This window comes from Spermophilus citellus, assembly GCF_964194105.1.
Source record: "Spermophilus citellus genome assembly, chromosome: 6".
NCBI lineage: Eukaryota > Metazoa > Chordata > Mammalia > Rodentia > Sciuridae > Spermophilus > Spermophilus citellus.
Window position 1 is genome coordinate 100,431,739 of NC_138187.1, and position 22,292 is coordinate 100,454,030.

The window sequence follows — 22,292 nt, forward strand, 5'->3', positions numbered from 1 at the left end:
ATGGGGAGACAGGAGCCCCAGGACTTGGGCAAGCTGGGCCGAGCCCTCTTCAGCTGACAGCTGCATCAGCGTCCCAGAGAAAGCTGGGCACATTGCAGATGGTACCTCTTGGTCAGGTTGCCCAGAACACAATGGAAAAGAAATAAAGGAAAACTTTATTGAGGTTGCATGTGCAGCACAAGTGCTTTGTCAACAGTTTTAAATTAGTTTAGTTCACAACCTTGAAAACCTCAGTCTTTCAAAACTTGCCCTAACACCAGCTAGCAATCCCAGTCCCAATTCTTTTTTTTTTTTTTTTTTTTTTTTTTTTTGGTGCTGGAGATTGAACACAGGGCCTTGTGTGTGTGAGGCAAGCACTCTGCCAACTGAGCTATATCCCCAGCTCCCATTCCCAATTCTTCTACGTCCCGAATACCACACTTTCTGGGAGAAGCTGATGGGCAGTGTTTGGTAACCATGGAAACGGACACAGGGCTGGTAGCAGAGGCAGCCTAGTCCCACAGCTAGAGCAACAGTCCTGAGTCTTGTTGAGCAGGTGTTGCTCAGAGCCTGTCCTGGAAAGGGAGCATTCATCACACTGGGGCTTCCACAGCCCTGGCCAGAGCTGGGTCGTGACACCTCCCGACTTGAAAAGGCCCACAACAAAGTGATGTCCCAGTCATCAGAGGGCATTCAATGAGCCTCGGTCTCCCTTCTGTGGCCTGCCATGCTTTCTTCAGTGCTTCTGAGGGCCACAGTGACTCATTGCTGGCACTTACTGCCCAGTGGGACAATGCCACTTCACTCCCTGATTCCTTTTTGTGGACTCTGTAGGCTGCCACTCCTCAGGAAGGATGTGTACTGGAACCCTTCTTGGTGCTGCCCCTCGCCCCCAGGCCTCTCTGTAGGCACAGATGGTCCCACTGCTGTGCCATCCTGCACAGTGCCCGTGTTGACAGATGGCCAGGAGTCTGGCTAGTGCACCCCACGGTTGATCTGAGGGCCCTCACCACTCAGCCCAGCACCAGCAGACGCTCCCAGGAGAGGGCCTGGGAGGTGACTCAGGATGTCCACAGGCCATCCATGGCCCTCCTGGTCCAGGGCAGTCACCAAGCCTGGGCTCATGAGTGTTTTGGGCCACATTTTTGTAGTTGAATGAAGTTGACGAACTGGTTTCAGGGCTTGATGGTTGAGGCTCATGGTCTCACTGTTGCCGTAATCTATCTAGAACAGTGGAAATCTGTGCTTCAGAGCCAAGTCAGTTGGCACAGAGGCACCAAGGGCGTTGCCAGGCCTGTGCTGAGCTTGCCTGCCATGGTCAGTGGCATCTGTAGACTTGGCCCTTGAAGAACGGGACCTCGCTGTGCTGGTGTTGCTTCCTTTGAGGCTATTCTCAGGGCTAGTTGTGAGACTTTGAGGGCAGGACAGGAGGGTGGTGCTCTCCAGCCCCGAGTCCCTGCCTGCTGAGGTGGCAGCCCACTGTCCACCTTGGGATTGTGTCAGACAGAGTCCACCTAATAGAGCTCTTCCCTACAGATAGTGACACGAGGCTGCGAGACTGTGGAGATGACCCTGAGGAGGAACGGGCTGGGCCAGCTTGGCTTCCACGTGAACTTTGAAGGAATCGTGGCTGATGTGGAGCCTTTTGGCTTCGCCTGGAAGGCTGGCCTGCGCCAAGGGAGCCGCCTGGTGGAAATCTGTAAAGTGGCCGTAGCCACTCTGACCCATGAGCAGATGATCGACCTGCTCCGGACTTCCATGACTGTGAAGGTGGTCATCATCCAGCCACATGACGATGGCTCACCCCGCAGGTAAGGCCCAGCAGGCCAGGCAGTGCCCACGTCTGTTGAGCTCTTCACGGGTCCTGTGCAAGTCCCCTAAAGCGTAGTTGGGTTTCTCTGTGGATGGAGTTGGGATTCTGCCACTAGAGCAGCACAGGAGGTCCTTGCTGGGTTCTGAAGGAGAAGTTATGACTTTCTAAGCAGCCTGACGGGATCCTGGCAGCATGTAGACCCAGGGAAGGGCACTGGCCAGAAGGCCTGGCCCACATGGCCTACTTTGTGAGGAGACCCTTCCAACTGGCACTACCACCAGCAGGCCACTCAGTTCTACACAGCTAGTGGCTTTCTATGGCATGACGTCCTCGATAATAACAAAGACACCCGTGACCACTACTGTGTGTCTGGGGGACTATATCTCCACTCGTGCCCTATGGCCACTACCAATCGTGCATACGGCAGCCGCAGAGGTATTCCACTGGTCCAGGGGTTCTCATAGCCATGTGGAACATAGGAGAGAAGTGATGGGCTGGGAGCCCAGAGGTACACAGTGGATGGAGGGAGAGGAGGGGACTGAGGAGGAGAGGAGGGGAGGGGAGGGGAGGGAACTGAGGAGGGGTGCAGAGGAGGGGATGGAGGAGGAGAGGAGAAGATTGAGGAGCAGAGGAGGGGAGGAGTGGGAACATGGCGCCCATCCTGGGCAGGTGGCAGTGGCTAGTGGTAGGTGTGGCAGCTCCAGTGCAGTCTTCATCCTGGCCAAGGTAGAGGCCTCTGGGCTTCCTGGGATATCTGACCTTGGAGATTGAGGGACTCAGGACCCAGGTCCTCGCCCAGGGGCCTTGAGTGGTACTCATGAGTTGAGCCTGCTGTCTGTGGGATGAGGCTGTGTGACCCTCGCTTGCTGTGATTGCACAGAGTTCTTGTGAAGTGACATCCTAAGGCAGTTAGGGCCTTTTAGCATAATCAACACACTACATTTTAGTTGAGCAAAAGAAAGTTTTAGGATACCCATCATACATTCCCCCAAAGAGTAGGACCCCGTGCTCCCTGGACTGATTGGCAGAGGTCAGCGGTCTCCTCCCCCCCTCTTCCTGAGCTTCAATCATGCTGCCCAGGGCATGCGCTCTGCAAGGCCGCAGGTGCCCTGCCGAGCTTGGGGTACATCTGCACTTTTTCCGTTCAGTTGGCCCCACGTGCCCTATGCCATGCCATGGTGGTCTGCAGCAAGCAGACCCGTCTGCCTACCTCACCTTGTGCTTACTGTGTAGGGTCTGCGCAGTCTGCTTCTGTCCACCCTACCACTGGCTCCCACTGACTGGCAGTGACTCTGGTTGGCCCAGCATATTGGTGACTTGCAGATTGGGCCAGCTGAGGCCCCCAGGAACCCCAGTGCCACACCAGGGAGACGGCAGGCTGCTGCTTGCTGCCTCACCTGGTCCTACCCTCCAAGGGTGCCTGACCACACTTGGGGTGTGAGCGCTCAGAAAGTGAAGAGAAGAAGCTAATTCATTGAGAATGAGACTTGGAAGTAGCAAAGGGAAAATCTTTTAGGACTTAGAAACTAAAATAATATGTAAGCAAAAAATCTTTTAGAGTAAATTTTACGTCTGTTATTAGAAAATTTTCTGCATGGTGAGATGTATCTTCCCTGGTGGAAGTAGAAGTCATGACCTGGTGAGATCTTCGGTCCTGGAGCCTATTGCTATAGAATGGAACAAAACCACTTTCATGATTTGTCTTTGGATTAAAAAGTAACAGTTCTTGCCAGTTTATAAGATTTTGATCTGTTGCTCAGTAAGAAAATTTTCAAGCTTTTAAGAGATCTCGTTAATAAAAATGGTCATTTATTTGGCATTTGCAACATATAATTTAGAAGAAAAGAATTTCTTAAGAAATACTGAATTCTTTTTCAGCTAAAACAAATAAACAGAAAGTATCATTCAAAGCTCTGCCTGTCATGTGTTTTCCCAAGAGTACATCTTTCCTCCGAGAAGACCCCTTACCCACTTGGTCTGCACATGATAATTATTTTTGTTTTAATGCAAATTCTCTGATGGAAAATAGCCAAGGTTTTTCTTTAATGATTTTGCTGTTTCCTAAAAGTCTCATGAAAGTCGTTGCCTGAGTGCAGACCTCCTCCCCTTAGTCTGGAATTACTGTGCTCTGGATACCACCTGTAGTCAGAAGCATAGGCTAGCCTATTGCCTGGCATTCAACGTCGCCCACCTGTGAGAGGGACAGCTATTGGCCCAGCCAGTGGCCTTCACTGCCTTCAGTCAGGATCGCAAGTCCCTGTGCATCTGAATCTGAGAATCTTCAGGTGTGGACTTTTGCTCATTTGGGGCTCGTTCTCTGCCTGCCATCATCTGGTGCTTGACGACGCTGCTATGCTTTGTGTGGCATCCACCGTGGGTTAGGCGGCTGCAGAGTAAGAGCCACCATTCCCTGGGCCCCCTGCCCAGTGCCACTGCCGCGCTGTCAAGCTTGTGCAGGAGGTGGAAAAGAGAGCAGCTTCACCCATTTCACCTGGAAAATCACAACACGGCCCTTTTAGAAGCACCTTCCCTTGGCTCTGTCACCTTGAGGTAAACTCAAGGGCCAGGCTTTAAGACCCACTTGGTGCGTGGCATGGAAATTACCTCCCTCTCCTCTATTTCTCAGGTTGGCTCTTAATGTTTGTCGGGGAGGAAAAAAAAATAATTTAAATTGATGGGGATATATGCGTGTGCACAAAAATAATTTTTCCTATTAAGCTGTTCTTACTGTTACTGCCCAGAGAACTACAGAAATGGCCAAGTTTTTAATGCAAGGTATATTAATAAACATCATGAAATATGCTTCAGTTCCTGATATCTCTTACAGGAATCAGTAAGAGTAATTGACCTGGAGCCCATTTGCTATGTCAGCAGAAAGAGAACCCTATCATTTAGCCTCTGGCTTTAGGCTGTCCCCAGGTCAGAGATGCCTGGTTATGGCTTGGAAGCAGCTGAATTAAATGGAGTCTTTCTTAGGAAAAGCATTTGTTGAATCAGAAGCTACTTGCATTTTGAAGTTCCCTTTTCAGCTCAGGATGAGGACAATCTACTTGAAAGGAAGACAGAGCCATCTTTAGCTTTCCTCGGGGAATTCCAGGGAGTGGGGGCAGCGAGGACTGCTCTGGGAATGCTTCTTAAGGGGTTGCCTGCTGGGGATTGGTGAATAAACCCACTGACATGGGGATTGAAGGACTGGCAGCACTTGGAGACAGCACCCTTCCCATGGAAGTGAGGCTTTGCAGGCAGAGGGCCTCTGCACAAATGGGCGGAAGAGTCGCACTTTCCCAGACACTCTCTTAGGACTTGTCTTGTTTTTTGGAGGGATGGTCCACAGTCCTTGGTGTGGCCCAGCCTGTGTCCCTCAGAGCTGAATGGCATTTTCTCCATTAAAAGGTTCTGGCTGACTGAAGTAGCAGCTCCTCAGAATTATGCATGAGTTACTACACACTGCCAGTAGATCCAGCAAGTACATCCAGTAATGCAAGTAGAACCCTCACTGTGAGCTCTGTTTCACAGGATTTTTCATGCTTCATTGATGTATCACCCAGACGTATTTTTTTTATAGTGCAGAGCGTGGAAGTCTCCTTGGGTCATCATGAGTCTGAGTCACTGTTCTCATCATTCTGTAAGGTTGGCAGTTAGGTTCTCATCTTCTACTTTGCCACCGTTCAGCCCCTGAAATGCGCAGAGGATGGGTTGAGGAAAAGGGAGGATGACCTAGTCCCGTGGGCTAGGCAGCAGTGTGAGTGTGTGGGTTCTGTCACAGGGAGGTTTGGAGCAGAACGCCTATTTATATAGAAACTGCGCTGTGTCTGGTACCGTCTCACGGACTCTCCAGTGATTAGCTTATTGTGGAAACAAGACAGAACTTGGAAGCTGCAAAAGCAGCTGAGTCCACTCATCATCTGATCCTCCACCCAAGCTCCACAGTGTGAGGTTCTGCTTGTTTTCTCCTCCAGGTAGGAGCATGGGACACAGAACCAAGCTGGACTGCCCATGCTCGCTCACTGGCCCTCAGCAGGTGGGTGCCAGGAACCGTGCCGGTCACTAGGCCATGAGAGGGACAGTGTTTCCCCATGTCGTGGACTCGCAGTCTGGAGTACAGTGCTTCCTGTTCATGTTTTAGCTACTTAGAAATGGCTTGCTTGCACTCAAGCGAGAACTTGTTACTTAGCAAGGCTCTCAAGCCAGCACAGAGGACGCCTTCACCTGCTCATCTAGTCCCTGCTCTTTGGTGCCCTCGCCCACTGGCACTTTGCACTTAGACTTTGCTGAAGGACTCGGGGGGGGGGGGGGGGGGGCTGGCGGCATAAGGCCTGAGTGCTCTGTTGGGCAGACAGTTGCCCCGGGCTGGCCAGGCCGCACCCGGCTTCGATGGTGGACAACGTTGGTTGCTCCATCTCGGGTGTGTCAAAAGCTGGGCAATAAGTAGCTATTGGGCACCTTCTCTGTATAATCTCTAGGTATTAGAATATGATGGGACATTATTCCTGCTCAAGCTTTCAGAGAACAAGGAGAGGAAGCGGCTGGTTTCACAATGAACTTTCTGAGCCTAACCCTGGGCTGCGATAGGCCCTGGGGCACCAAGGTCACCCCTGTGCATCCAAGCGAGGGGAGACAGAAGGCTGTGACTCAGCACCAGAGGCCTCACTGCCTGTGTCGTGAGGACACTCCCAGTCAGCTGAAGGCCTCCTCCTGAGGACTGGCTCCAGTGGGTTTGTGGTCTGTGCCTCCTCTACATAGTGTCCAAGTCTGAACTTGAGGAAGGTGTGGAAACGGTCGTTCATGTTTCCTTAGTACCCAGTCCATGTCTAACACCACCTTCCCCTTCACAGTGATGTTACTATGTACCAGAGAGCGTTGTGGCTCTAGTGAAGGAGCATCAGTTCCCTCTGTGGTCTTGTTGGGTGATTGGAAAGAGTGTTGAGCTGTTAGGCTGTTAGCACAACAGACACTAAAATGATCAGACATCCCTGAGGACTTTAATTCCTGGGCTACAAAGTATATGGTATTAAAGGAAGCAGGTCCTTTAGTTGACGGGAATCTGCATTGTTTACAGAAATTCCTTTAGTACCTAGTGGACAAAAAGCACAATGTGGGCATACTACCCGCTGCACCTAGTGGGAGCGCAGCAGAACATGGTCGCTATACCTGCTGCACCTAGTGGGAACACAAAGAAAGTGGGACATCCCTGAAAATTTGTGGTTTCCTGTTGGTGCCCTGTTTTTGTAAAAGTGAAAGCGGTGTTGTCTGTTTGTAAGGAACTTCCTCACCTCGCTCTGCAGCCTTCCAAGCTGCAGGCTGATTTCCAGCGCAAGCTGCCTCTCTCCAGTGGAGGACAGCCTGGCCTTGAGGCTCCTCAGGAAGCACAGGGAACAAGGTGCAGCCCAGCTGTCTGCAGCACCATGAGCCCCACAGAAGCCCCAAGGCTGAAGCCAGGGCTTCAGAGCCCTCCAGATCCACCAGGCCCACTCCTCTCTCAGGTGTCTGAATGCTGATGGCAACGGAGGTTCCTCCGGGACACTAGGGATGCTAGTTGAAAGGAATGGGCCCATGTAGCTGCCATCACGGGGACCCTCCTGGTGTCCCTGAAGTTCCAGCCTGCAGACACAGGGGTGCTGTGCATTGTGCAAGAATGGACACCACCTCTCAGCTGGTCTGCCCAGAAGAAAGGAAGTGGGGCCTCTGGGGACCAAGCAGAGGAGAGACCTGGGAGAGTGCAGGAGTCCATGGGGGCGTGTCCCCGGTGCAGCACAGAGCCATCTGAGGATGCCTGCAGTGGTGAGTTCAGAGAGACACATCGTGCCATTTTCAGAATACAGCTGTGAAAGGGAAGGTCCCCCCGAGGGTCCCAGCCAGGGAGCTTCTTGTGATTCCTGCAGGGTTGGGCTGCCACATTTGGAGAGCATGCTGTCTAGAAGGGTATGCTAGTGAGAGAGATCTGACTCAGAAACGACACAGGCTAGGCAAGAAATGTTAAAATAACATTCTAATCCTGAAGTAGAGTCTGTTGACACATACCTGGCATGGCAATCAGGTCCCCGACTCCATGTGCACACTTGTGGAACAAAGAGGGAATGGTGTGCTCGCGTGGGAGTGACCCTGCACCCTGCCCGGGGTTCTGAGTGTGGGAAGCGCGCCTGAGGAGCAGTGCGACTCCGTCCATCCCCAGCCTGGTTACTCTGTCAAGGGGGAGCCCAGCGTGTGCTTCAGTGAGCTCTGAGTTTAAGGCTGGAGTGTCATCTTGATGTCCCAGGTGCACAAGATTAGCAGCTCATTTTTTCAGAAGTATCTTTTTGTCTTATGACCTTTGTGCTATCTGGGGCCTTTCCTACCTGGTCCGAGGTACTCGCTGCATGTCCTTCCACAGAAGCCCCAGAGGAGCAAGGCTGACCTGCCCCAGGTTCTGAGCAGAACCCGGGACAGGGTGGGCATGAGGGCAGGTGCCACAGCCACAGCCCTCTGCAGGACCCTTTCTAATTCTCCCTCTGTCCCCCTGCCCAGTTCCCTACACGTCAGTTGAGCTTTTCAACACATCACTAAGGAATTCTGCATACATAGGAGCAAAACTCAGCTTCAGAGGATCTAGTAACCTGGTGTCTGGCATCTTAGTCCTGAAAGTAAGGTCCAGTTCTAAAGTCACATTGTGACAGGGCCACACAATAATATTGATTTTGATCCTAAGATAAAACCCTTTACAAACAGCAGATTTTCATTAGTGTGCAAGTGCCAGTTTTCAGTATTCAGAAGCCTTCACATGGACAGCCTTCTATGGGAGGCTGGAAAGAAAGACTTTGCCTGGTTCCTTCTGGTGCATGGAACAGATTTCTGCCAGCTTGCTCGCCAGCCTGGTCCTGATGGCTCGGGTATGTGATGTCCTTCTCCAGTGCTCACGTCAGAGTGCCTCACAGAAGCCTGCGGTCTGGGCATGCAGTGAGCAGACAGCGTTAACTTAGCAGTCTGTCTCCCTTGCTGCTGCCTCCTGTGAAGCAACCCAAAGGGACATGAAGTCTGAACAAGCGCTGGAGGTGCACGGTGTCTTCTTGTCCCTTCTTGTTCCTCTCCTTCAGAAAACAGGCCCAGGACTTGGTGTCCGTGGGGTCAGTTACAGGTTCCTTGACATACACTGCTCAGATAGTAGCAGCCTCAGGGACCCCAGCACTCAGGTCACCTGACCCTCCAGCTGCCCAGCGTCCCTGAGGGTGGAGGCAGGAGGAGGCTACCTGGGTGCTCCGTGTCCCTTGCTATAATATCCCATGTTTGTGATTTCCAGGTCAGTCACTGACCATGCAGAAGAATCAGTAGTCCCAGGGGATGTGGTGTTCAGTGTGAGTCCATGAGGAAAAGCCACAGCCTTGCCAGAATTTTGTAAAAAAAAATAAAGCCGTCTAGTGTAAATTCGGCCTTAATGAGTTTGACCTGTAAGTAACTGTTGAGCTCAGTTCAGAGACTGTCAACTGGAGTGAATTTTGCTCTGGGGAAGGAAGTGGAGCAGGAGTGCTGTGGCAGAGCCTGCTGATGGGCAGAGAATGATGGCATTGCAGTTGGGGGCTCCAGCTGCTTAGCGGGATTCCAGAGTCATCTTCCTCCTCCTCCTCCTCCTCCTCCTCCTCCTCCTCCTCCTCCTCCTCCTCCTTGGCTCTCAGAGGACAGTAGTACCATTCCATTCCCCACCCGTGAGTCAGGACAGAGTCTGGTTTTTCTCTGTTCCAAGCACCAATTACCATTGATGTGACAGTCCAGGGAGTGTCTTCATCCAATTAAGCACATGACTTCCAAGACACCTGTGCCATCGCTCAGCTGTGGGGAGGACTTCCTGTGCCCGCCTTTCCTGCAGGGCTCCTGTCATCTTGAGCTCTCCTCTTGGATGCGGAGGCTGAATCCTGTGGCATGTTTCCCAGTGGTTCTTCCTCCATCGTGGGCTCCTGGGGGCCTGGCACCCTGGTCTGCACGTCCCCGCACTGGGGTTTTCTGCAGTGCCTCTTACCAAGTCCCCCTCTCCCCTCGCCTTTCCTGTTTCTTCTCTGCTTGCTGGATGCTAGACTGGTCTCTGGTTTTCTAATGTTTTCCCTCCTGTTCTTTTTGGGACAGTTCTAGGTTTACCTTCCAATTGTCGTAATAGAATTATAGTTTTAGATTCAGCATCATGTTTTAAATAGCAAGAGTTCTCCTTATTCTCTGAGGACCTGGCTGTGGGCAAGTGTCACCATAGGGCTTGGGTGATGGCGTCTGCACGTTGCTCATCTTGGGAGGAAGTATCCTGCGCAAGTCTGGAGGAGGGAGCTCTGAGGCTAGGCCCTTCTTTCTGGGACAGCTTGGCTCAGCCTTACTTTCCTCCCTGCTGCCTATGGTGCTCCAGGCCTGGAGGCTGCATCCTTCAGGAGTCCTGGCTGCTCAGTTCTTGCCTCAGAGGCTGGGGAGAGGCTGGCTGCCCGGATGCCATTGGGAACTCAGGCCTGGAGCCAAACTTCCCTTTGTGGCCTGCTTTCTAAGCAACTGCAGGTCTTTAGCTCCCTCTTTTCATGGCCTTGGCTGTGCCTGATGCTCACCTCCTGTGTGTCTCAGGTCCTACAGGGAAATGGCCTTGCATCTGGGTTTTCCACCTGCATGCCTGTGGCCTTGGGCTCTGCTAGACCTTGCTGTTCTTCCACTCCCCTTCCCAACTGACACTGTGTTTTAGTCTCTAGTATCTTCCTGTTCACTTCCAGTTCACAGTTGAGGTGGTTTGTCTCATTCTTATTTTTTGTGACGAAGTCTGAAATGCTTTTACTGCATTGATGTTGGAGGCATGCTCTTTAAAGGAGCAGTTCCCTGCTCTCGCAGAGTTAAGGGTAACTACTGACCTAGAGTGTCTGGAGAGAGGCACTGGCCTTAGATGCCTACAGCCTGGCCAGCATGGTGGATGGAGTATTTGCCTGGTGCTCAGATCTAAGACTGTCCTGTCTTCTCGTACCCTGCCCCCTGCCCAGTTAGCTCTGCAGGCTGGCTGGGAGCAGCTTGATGATCTGTTTGCACTGTGCAGTTATTGGGAACCTTGGGGATGTCTGACTTGATCTTTCTTTCCAAGCTGAAGGGTCTTGAGTGACTGACGAGTCATTTGATCACATGGGTGGCTCTCTAGGAGGTGACCTGAGGGAGCCACAATTTTAGTTTCAGAGAGTGATGTAGTAACTAAGACCCCTACCAGCATTGGCAGAAGGGCCACTCAAGCTTTCCTGGACTGTGATGGCTTTTTTAATTGTTTTTCATATTTCTTAAGACTCTGTAGAAAAGCAATATGTGACTGGTTTCTGGTTACATAGCTATAGTTTCAAATATCTGTTCTGATTCTACAGATGAAGTATTTACAGTCCATTATAGTTTCTCACCATGGTCAATATTCTTGATTTCACGTATACACATTAGTAAATATCGACTCAAGCTGACCCTGGATATCTGCAGACTCCCTAGAAAGGCAGGCTGCATGTGTATAGTGCCTGGCAGGAGCACCTGTCAGCTAGCCAGAGCCAAAGGCACATTGCTGAACCACACCAACAGTCCATCCCGGACTGTCAGTAGGTCCACCACGAGCCAGAGGCAGGGCCTCTGCATGCAGTCACATGGTTTGTGTCCAAAAGGTGCCTTCCCCAGGGGCAAGTGAGCCCTGAAGTTCAGCTATTGTCTTCTGTCCGAGCCTGTGCCACCCAGGGTACCTGTGTAGGCACACACTTCTTTTTACATTCAATACCGTGGGTTGCTGAGCTTTGCACTGGTTTGGCAGAGTTGGCAAATCTCATGGGTGAGATTTGGGCAAAATTGGGAATGGCGATTGCTAGGCAGGAGCCTCGAGGGGGACCAAACAGTTGGGAGAAGACAAGGGACTGTGGGTAGGCCAGGCTATTGATTGGCAGATTCTTCTATAGCAGGAATATTTAATTTTGGATTTTCTGGTAGCCTTAGCAAAAGACTTAATATCACCAAAAATGTTACCATTTCAACATCCTGTAAACATTAAATAGTAGTAAGATTTTTTTATTTTTTTTTTATATTTACAGAGTATCTCCAGTCAGAAGTTAAATTTTCAACTTAAATACTTATTATCAACTTAAATACTTATGTTGAGATTACATAATACTTACAGTTGAAAAACATTCATATTCCCAGGTTATTCCAAACATACTTGATAAAATGAATCCAAGCATCAATCTTAAGATATAAACTGATGAGAAAGAAACCCTTTCCTGTGCCCTGCTCCCTGTCTGGTGGCATAGGGTGCCTTGTGAACTGTTAGGCAGTGTGACCCTGCAGGTGCTTGGGAAAGCCGGCGCTGGGTAGTGGCCATCAAGTGAGACCCCAGGACCATGAGTAGGCACTGAAGATTGCAGATGAGTCCCTTGTGGGTGTCATAGGATGAGGAATAGGGAAGGACAGAGGAGCCAGGCCTGGTCCCCAAGTGAGCTGACCATAGCCACTCTGCATCCCCCATGGGGCACCTGGGCAGAGGGAGTGTTTCTCCTACTTGTGGGGCTCTAGAGCTCGGAGGCAAGCTGGGCTTAGTACATTGTGTTCATGCAGAGCTGCTCAGAGGGTTGGTCACAGGTGACGCGGTTGCACAAACAGAAAGTGGGCTCCACGTGAGAGGATCCTGGACCTGGGGCTAGCCACAACCCCTGTGTGTGACTCTGAACAGGAGTGCAGTGTATCTGGCTTTGAGTTTCTTGAGTAGACAGCACTGCTTTCCCCAAGGTGTTTAACTCTGAGCAACCCATCGTGTTGGAGAGGCCATAGTGCCAGGCCTGGATCCTTGCCCTTGGCCCCCAGGTTTGGGCAGCAGTTCCTTACCCACTTAGGAGTTGAGAGTCTCTGCAGCCATGCCTCTACCCTCTCCTCCCCAGCATGGGTGATGCCTGCAGCTGCACAGCAGCCAGGGAGGGAAGAACTAAGAGCCCCCCGGGGATGTGCTATGTCCCTGCTGTCAGTGTGGCCTGAGTAGCTCTGGCGTCCCCGAGCCTGAACGTCGATTGCCCGGGGGAGTGAACCCACTGCAGCTCCATGGGGCCACCCCCTCACTGTCTCCTGTTGCCCCGACAGGGGGTGTTCGGAGCTGTGCCGAATCCCCATGGTGGAGTACAAACTGGACAGTGAAGGCACACCCTGCGAGTACAAGACCCCCTTCAGGAGGAATACCACGTGGCATCGGGTGCCCACCCCTGCCCTGCAGCCCCTCTCCAGAGCCTCCCCTGTGCCCGGCACACCTGACCGCCTGCAGTGCCAGCAGCTGCTCCAGCAGTCCCAGGCCGCCATCCCCCGCAGCACCTCCTTTGACCGGAAGCTGCCTGACGGTACAAGGTAATGCTGTCCCCACCCTTGGGAAGCCTCTGGTGGACTTGAGTGGGACTGTGGCAGTGTGGGGTCCTCTTGCTCAGCTTACCCTCTATTCCATCAACTTATAGGCCTCAGACTCAGGGGCACTGCATCCAGCCCTTTCCTGGCCCTGCCTTGGTGCTGCCTGGGTGCTAAAGAAAGGCTGTCATGCCCCCAGGGCCACAGCCCTCCCCTTTATTGGGCACCCACCCTCCATGTCCACTGGCCCTCCAGATCTTCTTGGGAGGATTCCCAGAACGGTTCTGTATGCAGTTCTGGAAAAGCATGAGCACATTTGGGTGCACAGGAGACAGATCCCCGCATCTGAGTGTGAGTGCCATTATCAGGAGGCACCTGGAGCATTAGCAGCTCTGCTTTGCTTCTCTCATCCCTGGCAAAGTGAGTTGATTCTAAAATCAGCTTCCCATTGAAAGAAGGCATGTGTTTCCAGTGAAGTCCAGGAGCACTGGAGCTGCCCTGTAGGGAGCCTCACAGTGACCCTGCTCTGTGGGGTCGTTCGCCCACGCCTACTGTCTTCACTGCAGCTATCAGAAGCGGGGACTTCCTTCATATGGCTTGTCAGGCACTGGTCTGACTGTTGCCAGCATAGGCCAGGAGGCAACTGCCTGGGCTCGAACTCAGCTCCAAGGTATTTGATGTGCCATTCCCTGGAGCCTGCCGCTCCCCTCCGTGCCCCTCATCTGGCAGATGATCCTTCATCAGGGCATGCTGAGACTGGATGACCTATGCAGGGGAAATGACCCTGAGTAAGCCTGTGGAAGTACTGACCAAGTCCACACAGTAAACTTGAGGTCATCCTGGTCCTTCTCAGTTGGTTCTTTCCACAGATGCAGGAACACTTGGCTCCAAGGTCAGAGCACCCTTACTTCAATAGAGCTTTGTGGATTCCAGGGAACCAGGAGGTTCTCGTAGCCAAGGAGACAGACGTACACCCCATGAAGTGTGTTTTCACAAATATCACTCATTTTTGTAAAATAAAAGATAAACAAGATTCTATTCAATAGATGTGTGAAAACAAATGGTTTTGCCAAATTTCAGTCTTGCTTTCTGTGTAGCATCTGGCGGGGAGCCAAAGCATAGCTGGCACCGAGTTCTGTGGCAGGAGGTAGTGGTGTTTTCCTGACTGCCCAGGGTCATGCTCCTGGTCTTCCCTCCTTCACTGGGGGTTACTCTCTCTGCTTTAAATCTCCAAGTGGAGGGCCTGGCCCATGCGTCTTCCTATGTAGATAGCCACCGTAAACCATCAGAAGCCTCAGGATAACACCCGTTCCTGTTTTACGTCTGCGTGATTTTCTTCCTTCTCTTCACTGTGAAAGTGAAGTTTAATGTCCAGCAGTTCAGGGTTGGCGTGCCTGGCGGGCACTCAGTGCCTTATAATGACTCTGCTCTGCCTTTCAGAAGTTCCCCCAGCAACCAGTCGTCCTCCAGCGACCCCGGACCTGGTGGGAGTGGACCCTGGAGACCACCAGTGGGCTATGACGGGTATTGCTTGCTTACCTTTCTGCTCTCCCTGGGAGGAACCAGTGTGGCTTGTTTTAAAGCATTTACTATGCACCTCCTACACACCCAGGCCATTTGGGGAATGTAAAAATTTGCCAGACTTGCTTTCAGTGAGCAGCAGGTATAAATCAGAGAGCGTACCTCTTCGGCACAAACAGTGCCCATACTCTGAGAATCAGAAATGGAAAGGGTTAGGGTCCCCATAGCCGACCCCTGTGGGGAAGCAGCAAGGTCACCTCAGCACACCTGGCTGAGTGCGCCCAAGTCATGCACTGTCTCTGGGAGATGGCAGCCCAGGCAACACTCAGGCTGCCCAGAAAGAATCCACTGAGGCCACACCCTGGAAAGGTGAGTGGCCTGGGCTGGGGGAGCCTCAGCTTTCCTCCTCCGCAGGCGCTAAACCCTTGAGCTTTGAAGTAGATTCCATGTGTGGAGGGCAGACAGAGTTCCCAGGAGTTGTGTGATGTTTCCAGATCGTTACATACTAACAAGGGAGGTTTCCCTTCCTTGGTATAAATTGCAAGCCTTTTTCTGACTTTCTGTGCACCAGAGCCTGTGACCTGAATTCTAGAAGTAAGGATCACATCATAATGTGAATAGTTTTCTTTATTTCTTTCCCAAGAAATAAAGAAAACTATTTTCTTTTTTTTATTGGTTGTTTAAAACATTACAAAGCTCTTGACATATCATACTTCATACATTTGATTCAAGTGGGTTATGAAAAAAAAGAAAACTATTCTCTTATTTTCCTATTTTGAGATTCCATGAAACAAAGCCCACTTGGATATAATCTGAAGTTAATCATATTTTTTTTCCTTAAGATGATTTAACCAATAGATGTGTCAGTGTTCTTGGCCCAAGGGAAACAGCCAAGAGCAGGGGTCCTCCTGGGTGGCAGGGCGTTGACCTGGGTGGTCCCTCACCCCCTGGCATCCACAGCACTCTGTCCAGTGCCCTGGACCTGCAGCACAGACAGACCCCCATCCCTGGAGCTCTGGCTTCTCTGGAGGGGTCAGGCCGTCCAAGCTGTGTGTGTATCCCCTGAGGGCACCTTCCTTGAGGGCGCTGTGCCATGCGGCCCCTGTAGAACCCGCATATCTGTCCCCACCCGTCCTGCCCTAGCAGCCTAGTGAGAAGAGTGCTCAACTCTGCCTTCTTCCTAGGTGCCAGTCCCCTCTGCTGCTTGAGCACCAGGGCCCAGGCCCTCTAGAGTACGATGGAGCCAGGGAGCGAGAGGATGCCATGGAAGGAAGCAGGCACCCAGGTAAGAGTGACTGCTGGTGCTCCTGGTCTTGCCACTCCCTCTCTGCCTTCAGGCATTCATGCACCCATGACCCGTGGGCACCTCCTCACCATGCTGAGGAGATCACCTGAGTCTCTTGACAGGAGGGTGTAACTGGGGGCTGTGATGGCTGGGGAGTTGGAGGTGGCTGTGGTGGATGGAGTGGAGTGGTGTAGTACTTGTAGAAGTAGCAAATGTCCTCTGTGGCAGTTATTCTGTCTCCTCTCATGGCTCACCCACTGGGAAGACCCAGAGCCACAGTCCTGTACATGTTTATGGAGCCTCTTGCTGGCTCCTGCCTCCTTCCTCCTTTGCTAATGCTGGACTTTGAGACTCGACTCCTCTCTTCACGTGGCAGAAACTAGATGGCATGGCCCATCTTCCAAGGTCCTGGGCCCCTACAAGGAGCGAGCCCTGCAGAAGGACGGAAGCTGCCGGGACTCCCCCAGTAAGCTGTCGCACGTAAGTCCTGTTCCAGAAGCCCTCGCCAGGGAGACCGAGCTCTCAGCACACAGTAGGGCAGCACCATGGCCAGCAGTGCTCAGGGGGTCACATAAGGAAACAGGGTTATTTGGTTCCCGAGTTGGGAAGGACCTCAAAGAAAGGTTGTGCAGCTAATCACTGGAAGAGCCAAGCAAGGTTACATCTCTGCCTCAGGGAAGCCATCACAGGTGCCATTCACAGGACAGTCACCAGCACCCCGTGGTGATCACAGCCACTGGCACGTTTTCTGTCCCAAAATCGCCCACTGTGCCGAAGACCCCAGGAGGTGGCCACACTGGAGATTGCCTGGAGGCAGGGCTTTGGCTGAGGTGGAGAGAGGGTTTTGTCCGCAGTGCCTAATGCAGCCTCTGCCTTGGAGAGGCTGGCGCAGGCCCCTGTGCCTCTCCTTCCTCTCCACTCATCTCCAGCCAGCCCCCAGTGGTCTCCTAGTAGCACATATGTTCCTCCTGCTTGCAGCCAGCCTCACCATGTCCACCCGGCTCTCGCAGGACTCTGGCGAGGGAGGCGCAGAGGGAACATCCAGGTGCAGCCAGAGGGTTGGATCTGTGTGGGGATCTGAAGGGACGAGGAGGAAACAAGGCCAAGCCTCCTTAGGTCGACCCGCTCCTCCTGGTTTGCCAAAGCCCTCTGCTGGTATCACAGGAACAGTCGTGACGTTCGTGACTGCCTGAGCACAGGGCAAGCCAGGGACCCCAAGGCCCCGAGCCCCTCTCAGAGCTCCGTCTCTTCAGCCTCAGTGTGGCTTGGCCTGGCCCCCAGAGCGCAGGTCTGCATGGCGCTTCGCAGCTGCTGGTGCTCCTGACGTGTGTCACCTCTTGGTCTGCACAAGAGCCTCGGGAGCTCAGTGCAGCAAGCACAGGGTGCTGTGACTGACCCAGAGGCCTGTCGTGATCACACCTGGATCTCCTGCCCATACCATCACTTGTAACAAGCGTCTTCTGCATAAACAGCTGCCCCCTCCCTTCTGTTATTGTCACATGCCAGTTCATAGAACCCACATAGGTGACATCATGGCCCTGCTTTGGCACTTCATGCACCAATATCAGGAAAAGACTTATAGAAAAGATGCTCATTTAACTTAAACTGCTAGACACATTATGACTCGGGGACTCTGCACCCATCCAGTCCATGTGTGAGGAGAGTAGCGGGCACAGGCCACGCCTCAGCAGCCACTCTAGGTCAGCAAGAGGCAGCTAGCCCAGGGTTTCCTCTGAGGTGCTCTGTCTCCTACCCCCAGATTGGAGACAAAGGCTGCTCTAGTCACTCCAGCAGCAACACGCTCTCCAGCAACACCTCCAGCAGCAGCGACGACAAGCCCTTTGGGTCGGGGGACCTGATGGACCCCGAGTTGCTGGGGCTGACCTACATCAAGGGGGCGTCCACTGACAGCGGCATCGACACAGCTCCATGCATGCCAGCCGCCCTCCTCGGCCCCGTCCACCTGACAGGCAGCAGGTCTCTGATCCACAGCCAGGCTGAGCAGTGGGCTGATGCGGCTGATGTCCCCGGGTCTGAGGACGAGCAGGCTAAGATGTACGCCATGCATGGTTATGCCACCGCCATCGCCACCGGCAGCGCCACCGAGGGCAGCATGGGTGACCTCAGCGAGATATCATCTCATTCCAGGTGAGCCTCTGCAGGCTACCCCTGCTGTGCCTCCTAGCCCTGGGGTGGCGAGGGCCAGGGTCCTGGGGCCACTGTCACATTGGCCCAGCTATCTGCCTTCAGAGGACAGGCTTGTTTCTAAACCTAAATTGTCAAGGTAAGTATGTTAAGTCATGTGTGTGGTTTATTTCCCCTTCTCTTGTTTTAAATTTGAGGGGAAAGTCAGTGGAGATACTGAGTGCTCCAGCCAGGCCACTTAGGTCTTTCCCAGTGCTACCTGTGATACCCACCCCCCCCACACACACACCTTTGGAGAAGAGGTAGGGCCTGTGCAATAACAGGGACCGAGGGGAGTGTGCACCAGGGACCCAGGGCCCCGTGTGCAGGTGTGCAGCCTGCCCTGTTCCTGAGGCCTCACAGCAAGCAGGACAGACCTGCCACTTGGGCATGCTGGCCACAGCTCCATATCGGGCAACAAGCAGTTGGCAGTGGGGACTTGAAACAGAACAGATACCAGCTAAATCTACAGCCATACTGGGGACAGATGTTGCTTACAGAGTTAGGATTGGCTTTGACCTCCCGTCTGGCTTTCTGTCTTTGCCCTCAAAGACCAGGCACAGACCTCATCTGTTTGATTTGTGGACAGGATCGAATGCCTCAGTGACATCCACTGGTGTTTTCCTCCCTGTTTCTGAGGCCTCCATAACTTGCCCCAACTGTGACTTCTCTGAACTCTTCTGCTACTGGGCAGGGTTAGAAGAACCTGTGGCAGGAGAGTCCCCCAGGCACTTAGTGCAGCTAGGAGCTTTTCTCCAGGGGTGATCCTGGTGGCCCATGGACTTCACAGGCCCACGGAAGGGAAAGTCAGTGGAGATACTGAGTGCTCCAGTCAGGCCACTTAGGTCCCTCCCAGTGCTGCCTGTGACACCCCCCCCCCACACACACACACACACACCTTTGGAGAAGAGGTAGGGCCTATGCAATAACAGGGAACGAGAGGAGAGTGTGTCTTTGCCACCTGCCGCCATCCTGTGCTCATGCCCTTCTGACCCAGGCATGGCTCTCCCTGGGGTCCACAGAAGAAACAGACCCCCACCTGCTCAGATCTTCACGCGTGTCCCTGGCTTTCATCACTGTGGCACAGGATGCCATTGCCCAGGTCAGCAGGCTTCTGCCAGGCTGGGAGTCTGACCAGCAAGCCATATACCCAAGCAGTGGTGCTCAGGAAGGGCTGTGTGATTCCCTGTGGCCACATTATCCATGTCACCGTGCCCTCAATACCAACGACTGGAAGTTGGCACAACAGTGCTAACATGGGAATGTGGAAGGAAGAAATGCATACAAGGTGTAGTGCCAGTATTCTAGAATGTTCCCCAGCCACAGGGAATCTTTCATAATGATGTCACTGCTAGTGAGCACAGATTTCTGCTGTCTCACTAATCAGATTGACTTGGTTCTTAGCACTAAATTTAAAATATGTTACTTATGGAATAAAAAACATTTTTAATTCAGTCTAAATTAGAAAAGTATGTCATATAGAATAAATGGAAAATACATACGCTCAGATCACGTTAAACATTGCATATTTTCAAAAGTGTGGAAGTGTGAATAACCTGGACAGATACGGTGTATCATGTCTGCCATGACTGGTCACTACTGTGCAGCCGGGGCCTGTTCCCAGTTGCACTGGGGTGGGGTGGGGGGAGTTGCACCCTTGGCCTGGGGCTGCTGGAGCCCAGGCTCTGCCTGTTCCTCTGTGCTCCCACACACAGTAGGCCGCCCTCTCTTGAGTCCTGGCCAGCTGTCAGTGGTAGGGTGTGATGGTGCCTGTGAGTCTGTGCTAACCTCTTTCTGGAGGCTGGAGGCTGGCCCCTCGTGAGCCTCCCCTCTCCGGCCTCACTGTTCCTGGGCTCTTCCCATCATTTCAGCACCCCCCTACAGAGGCACTCAGTTTGCCCATGGGCTCCCGGGCCTGTGCAGGTAAGGCTTTCCAATAGGCCTGTAGTGGAGAAGGCTGCCCTGACTCTGAGCCCAGGCCTGCTTATGGACCAGGACCCCAGAAAGGCTGGGGACCCACTGGCTCTGCACCCGCCACTGGCTCTGATGGCCTCTGTTTCATGTGTTCTCCCCTCAGCGGTTCCCACCATTCAGGAAGCCCTTCAGCCCACTGTTTCAAAAGTAGCGGGTCTCTGGACACATCCAAAGTCTATATCGTGTCTCATGGTGGCAGTCAGCAGGTTCCTGGCTCAACATCCAAGCCCTACCACAGACAAGGGTCAGTCAACCAATATGTCATTGGCTGGAAGAAGACAGAGGACAGCCCACCGCCTGAGGAGCCTGACGTGACAGAGTGTCCGCGGTAAGGTGGCTGACTATTCTTTGGACAGTGTCGGGCATTTTGGAGATGGGGAGGGAATATATTTTCTAAGAATAATCAAGAACTATCTTTTTTAAATGCTTTAAATGTTGATATTTATAACTCTCTTTCAAAGTCCCCATTTTTCTTAACTTTTACAGTTTAAAAAAAAATGTGTCCTTTGCTGTCATATCCACAAAACTGCCTTCATTAGAAAAGGCATGATCATGTGCCCGGTGGTATGAGTGTGTTCTGTCATTGCCAAGGTCAAAGACAGTTGGACTCCCAGTTGTGTGCTGCTTACTGTAGCTATGGAAGTTGCAGCACGAAAAGAATCTAGCAGGACTTCTCATTTCCTTTTCAGGGTTAGGTTTTGTGAGGCAGGGAAGGAGGGAAGCTGTTTGTACATGGGAAGAGGAGAAGTTCTGACACCCTGTTTGTAAGGGTCATGCCAACGGCTGATACCTCTGGGGGACGGGTGAGGAAGTGGCATTACAGAGTGCTGAGCAAGGCCAGCTCAGGCGCTGAGCGGTTTGCTCTCTGTTCCTAAACTCCAGAAACACTGGGAACATACGAGGGTGTCGCAAGGCCACTGAGGGTCTCCGTGTGGTCTGTGAACCAGTGTCACTCTTTTGATCTGATGACCCCAGCCAGGCATTGTGGCACATGCTTGCAGTAGAGCCCAGGAGTTTGGCATCAGCCTGAGCAACATAGCAAGACCCCATCTCAGAAAGGAAGAGGAGGAGGTGGTGATGCCATGTCTTAAAGACAACTACCATGTTGTTGATCAAGGAAAAGACCTCTTAGGGCTAAAACTGGACATGAACTCTTAAAAAAAAAAAAAAAAGTCACGTCAGTAAACCTCAGGAAGGAAGTCTCATGCACTCTGTGTTATAGGTGTGAGAGTAAAGCCAGGGGTCTCCACCGCAGGATGGGAGGGCTCCAGGTCTTTCACTCCAGCCTTCACTAGCTTCTGGGAAACACTTGTAGAAGTATTGGTGACATCACAGCAGCACTCCATTACAAAGGACTCTCTGCAAGGGTCAGGTGTGCGGAATGCCCCTGTACAGTCCACCCAGAACCCAGGGTCTGTCTCACGCTGCTGGCTCGGCACCCCTGCATCCAGAGGAAGGGCTGTGGATCCCTGGGCAGCAGTGGGCACACCCAAAGGCATCTGTCCCTACCACATTCCCTCAGAGTCTCAGTCTCCACACCCTAGTTACCCAGATGGGGCAGGTGGCAGCCCCCCATGTGCTCTCAGACATGTTGGAGGGAAGGGGCTGCAAAGGGCCTTCATCCTGCCCCCATTTCCTAGAGATGATTAGAGGTCAGAGAGATTATTTCCACCCCTGACCCAAGTAAGTGCTGGGACCTGGGGCTAGGGCTCCCAGCCAGCGTGGCAGCTCACCTGTCAGGGTCACAGGCACGTCCAGTAACCGGTGGCTCTGAGGTAAGGGTTGAATAGGGCCGCACAGCAGTGTCTGGAGTTTGGTCTTGTCACTGAGGTGTCCTGGGAAATGGTCAGCCACACCCTGCCCGAAATTCCATGTGGCTCTGACATCACCACATATTCTTTAAAAGCCTGTGCAAAGCAAGCCCACCAAGTGTTTTGCGGCCACAGAGACGGGTTTGGAGCATCTGCTGAGGCCTTCGTATCGCTATTCACCCTGCCCTCTGCCTACGTGCCCTGCCCAATTCCTGGGTGTGCCCTTCTCCGTACCACACAGCCCTGTTCCCACCTGCCTGCTGCACGTGTGTGTGTGTGTGTATGTGTGTGTGTGTGTGTGTGTGTGCGCCCCAGGGCCCTTCGGGGGCCAAGCTCTGCCACCTCTGTGCTCTTAGTGACTGACACAGACTAAACCTTTGGTGCTTATTTACATATGTCACTG

General features: G+C 52.6%; 1 protein-coding gene across 2 annotated transcripts in view; it reads left to right on the plus strand.

The window, feature by feature from the left end:
- SIPA1L2 (signal induced proliferation associated 1 like 2) overlaps window positions 1–22,292 on the plus strand; it is a 145,043-nt gene that overhangs the window by 102,136 nt on the left and 20,615 nt on the right. For both annotated transcript variants that reach the window (XM_081298625.1, XM_081298626.1), the window contains exons 9-15: window positions 1,516–1,790; window positions 12,863–13,120; window positions 14,555–14,638; window positions 15,820–15,920; window positions 16,297–16,400; window positions 17,680–18,068; window positions 20,182–20,406. In XM_081298625.1, the coding sequence (XP_081154751.1) occupies window positions 1,516–1,790; window positions 12,863–13,120; window positions 14,555–14,638; window positions 15,820–15,920; window positions 16,297–16,400; window positions 17,680–18,068; window positions 20,182–20,406 (1,436 nt within the window). The remainder of the gene's footprint in view (window positions 1–1,515; window positions 1,791–12,862; window positions 13,121–14,554; window positions 14,639–15,819; window positions 15,921–16,296; window positions 16,401–17,679; window positions 18,069–20,181; window positions 20,407–22,292) is intronic.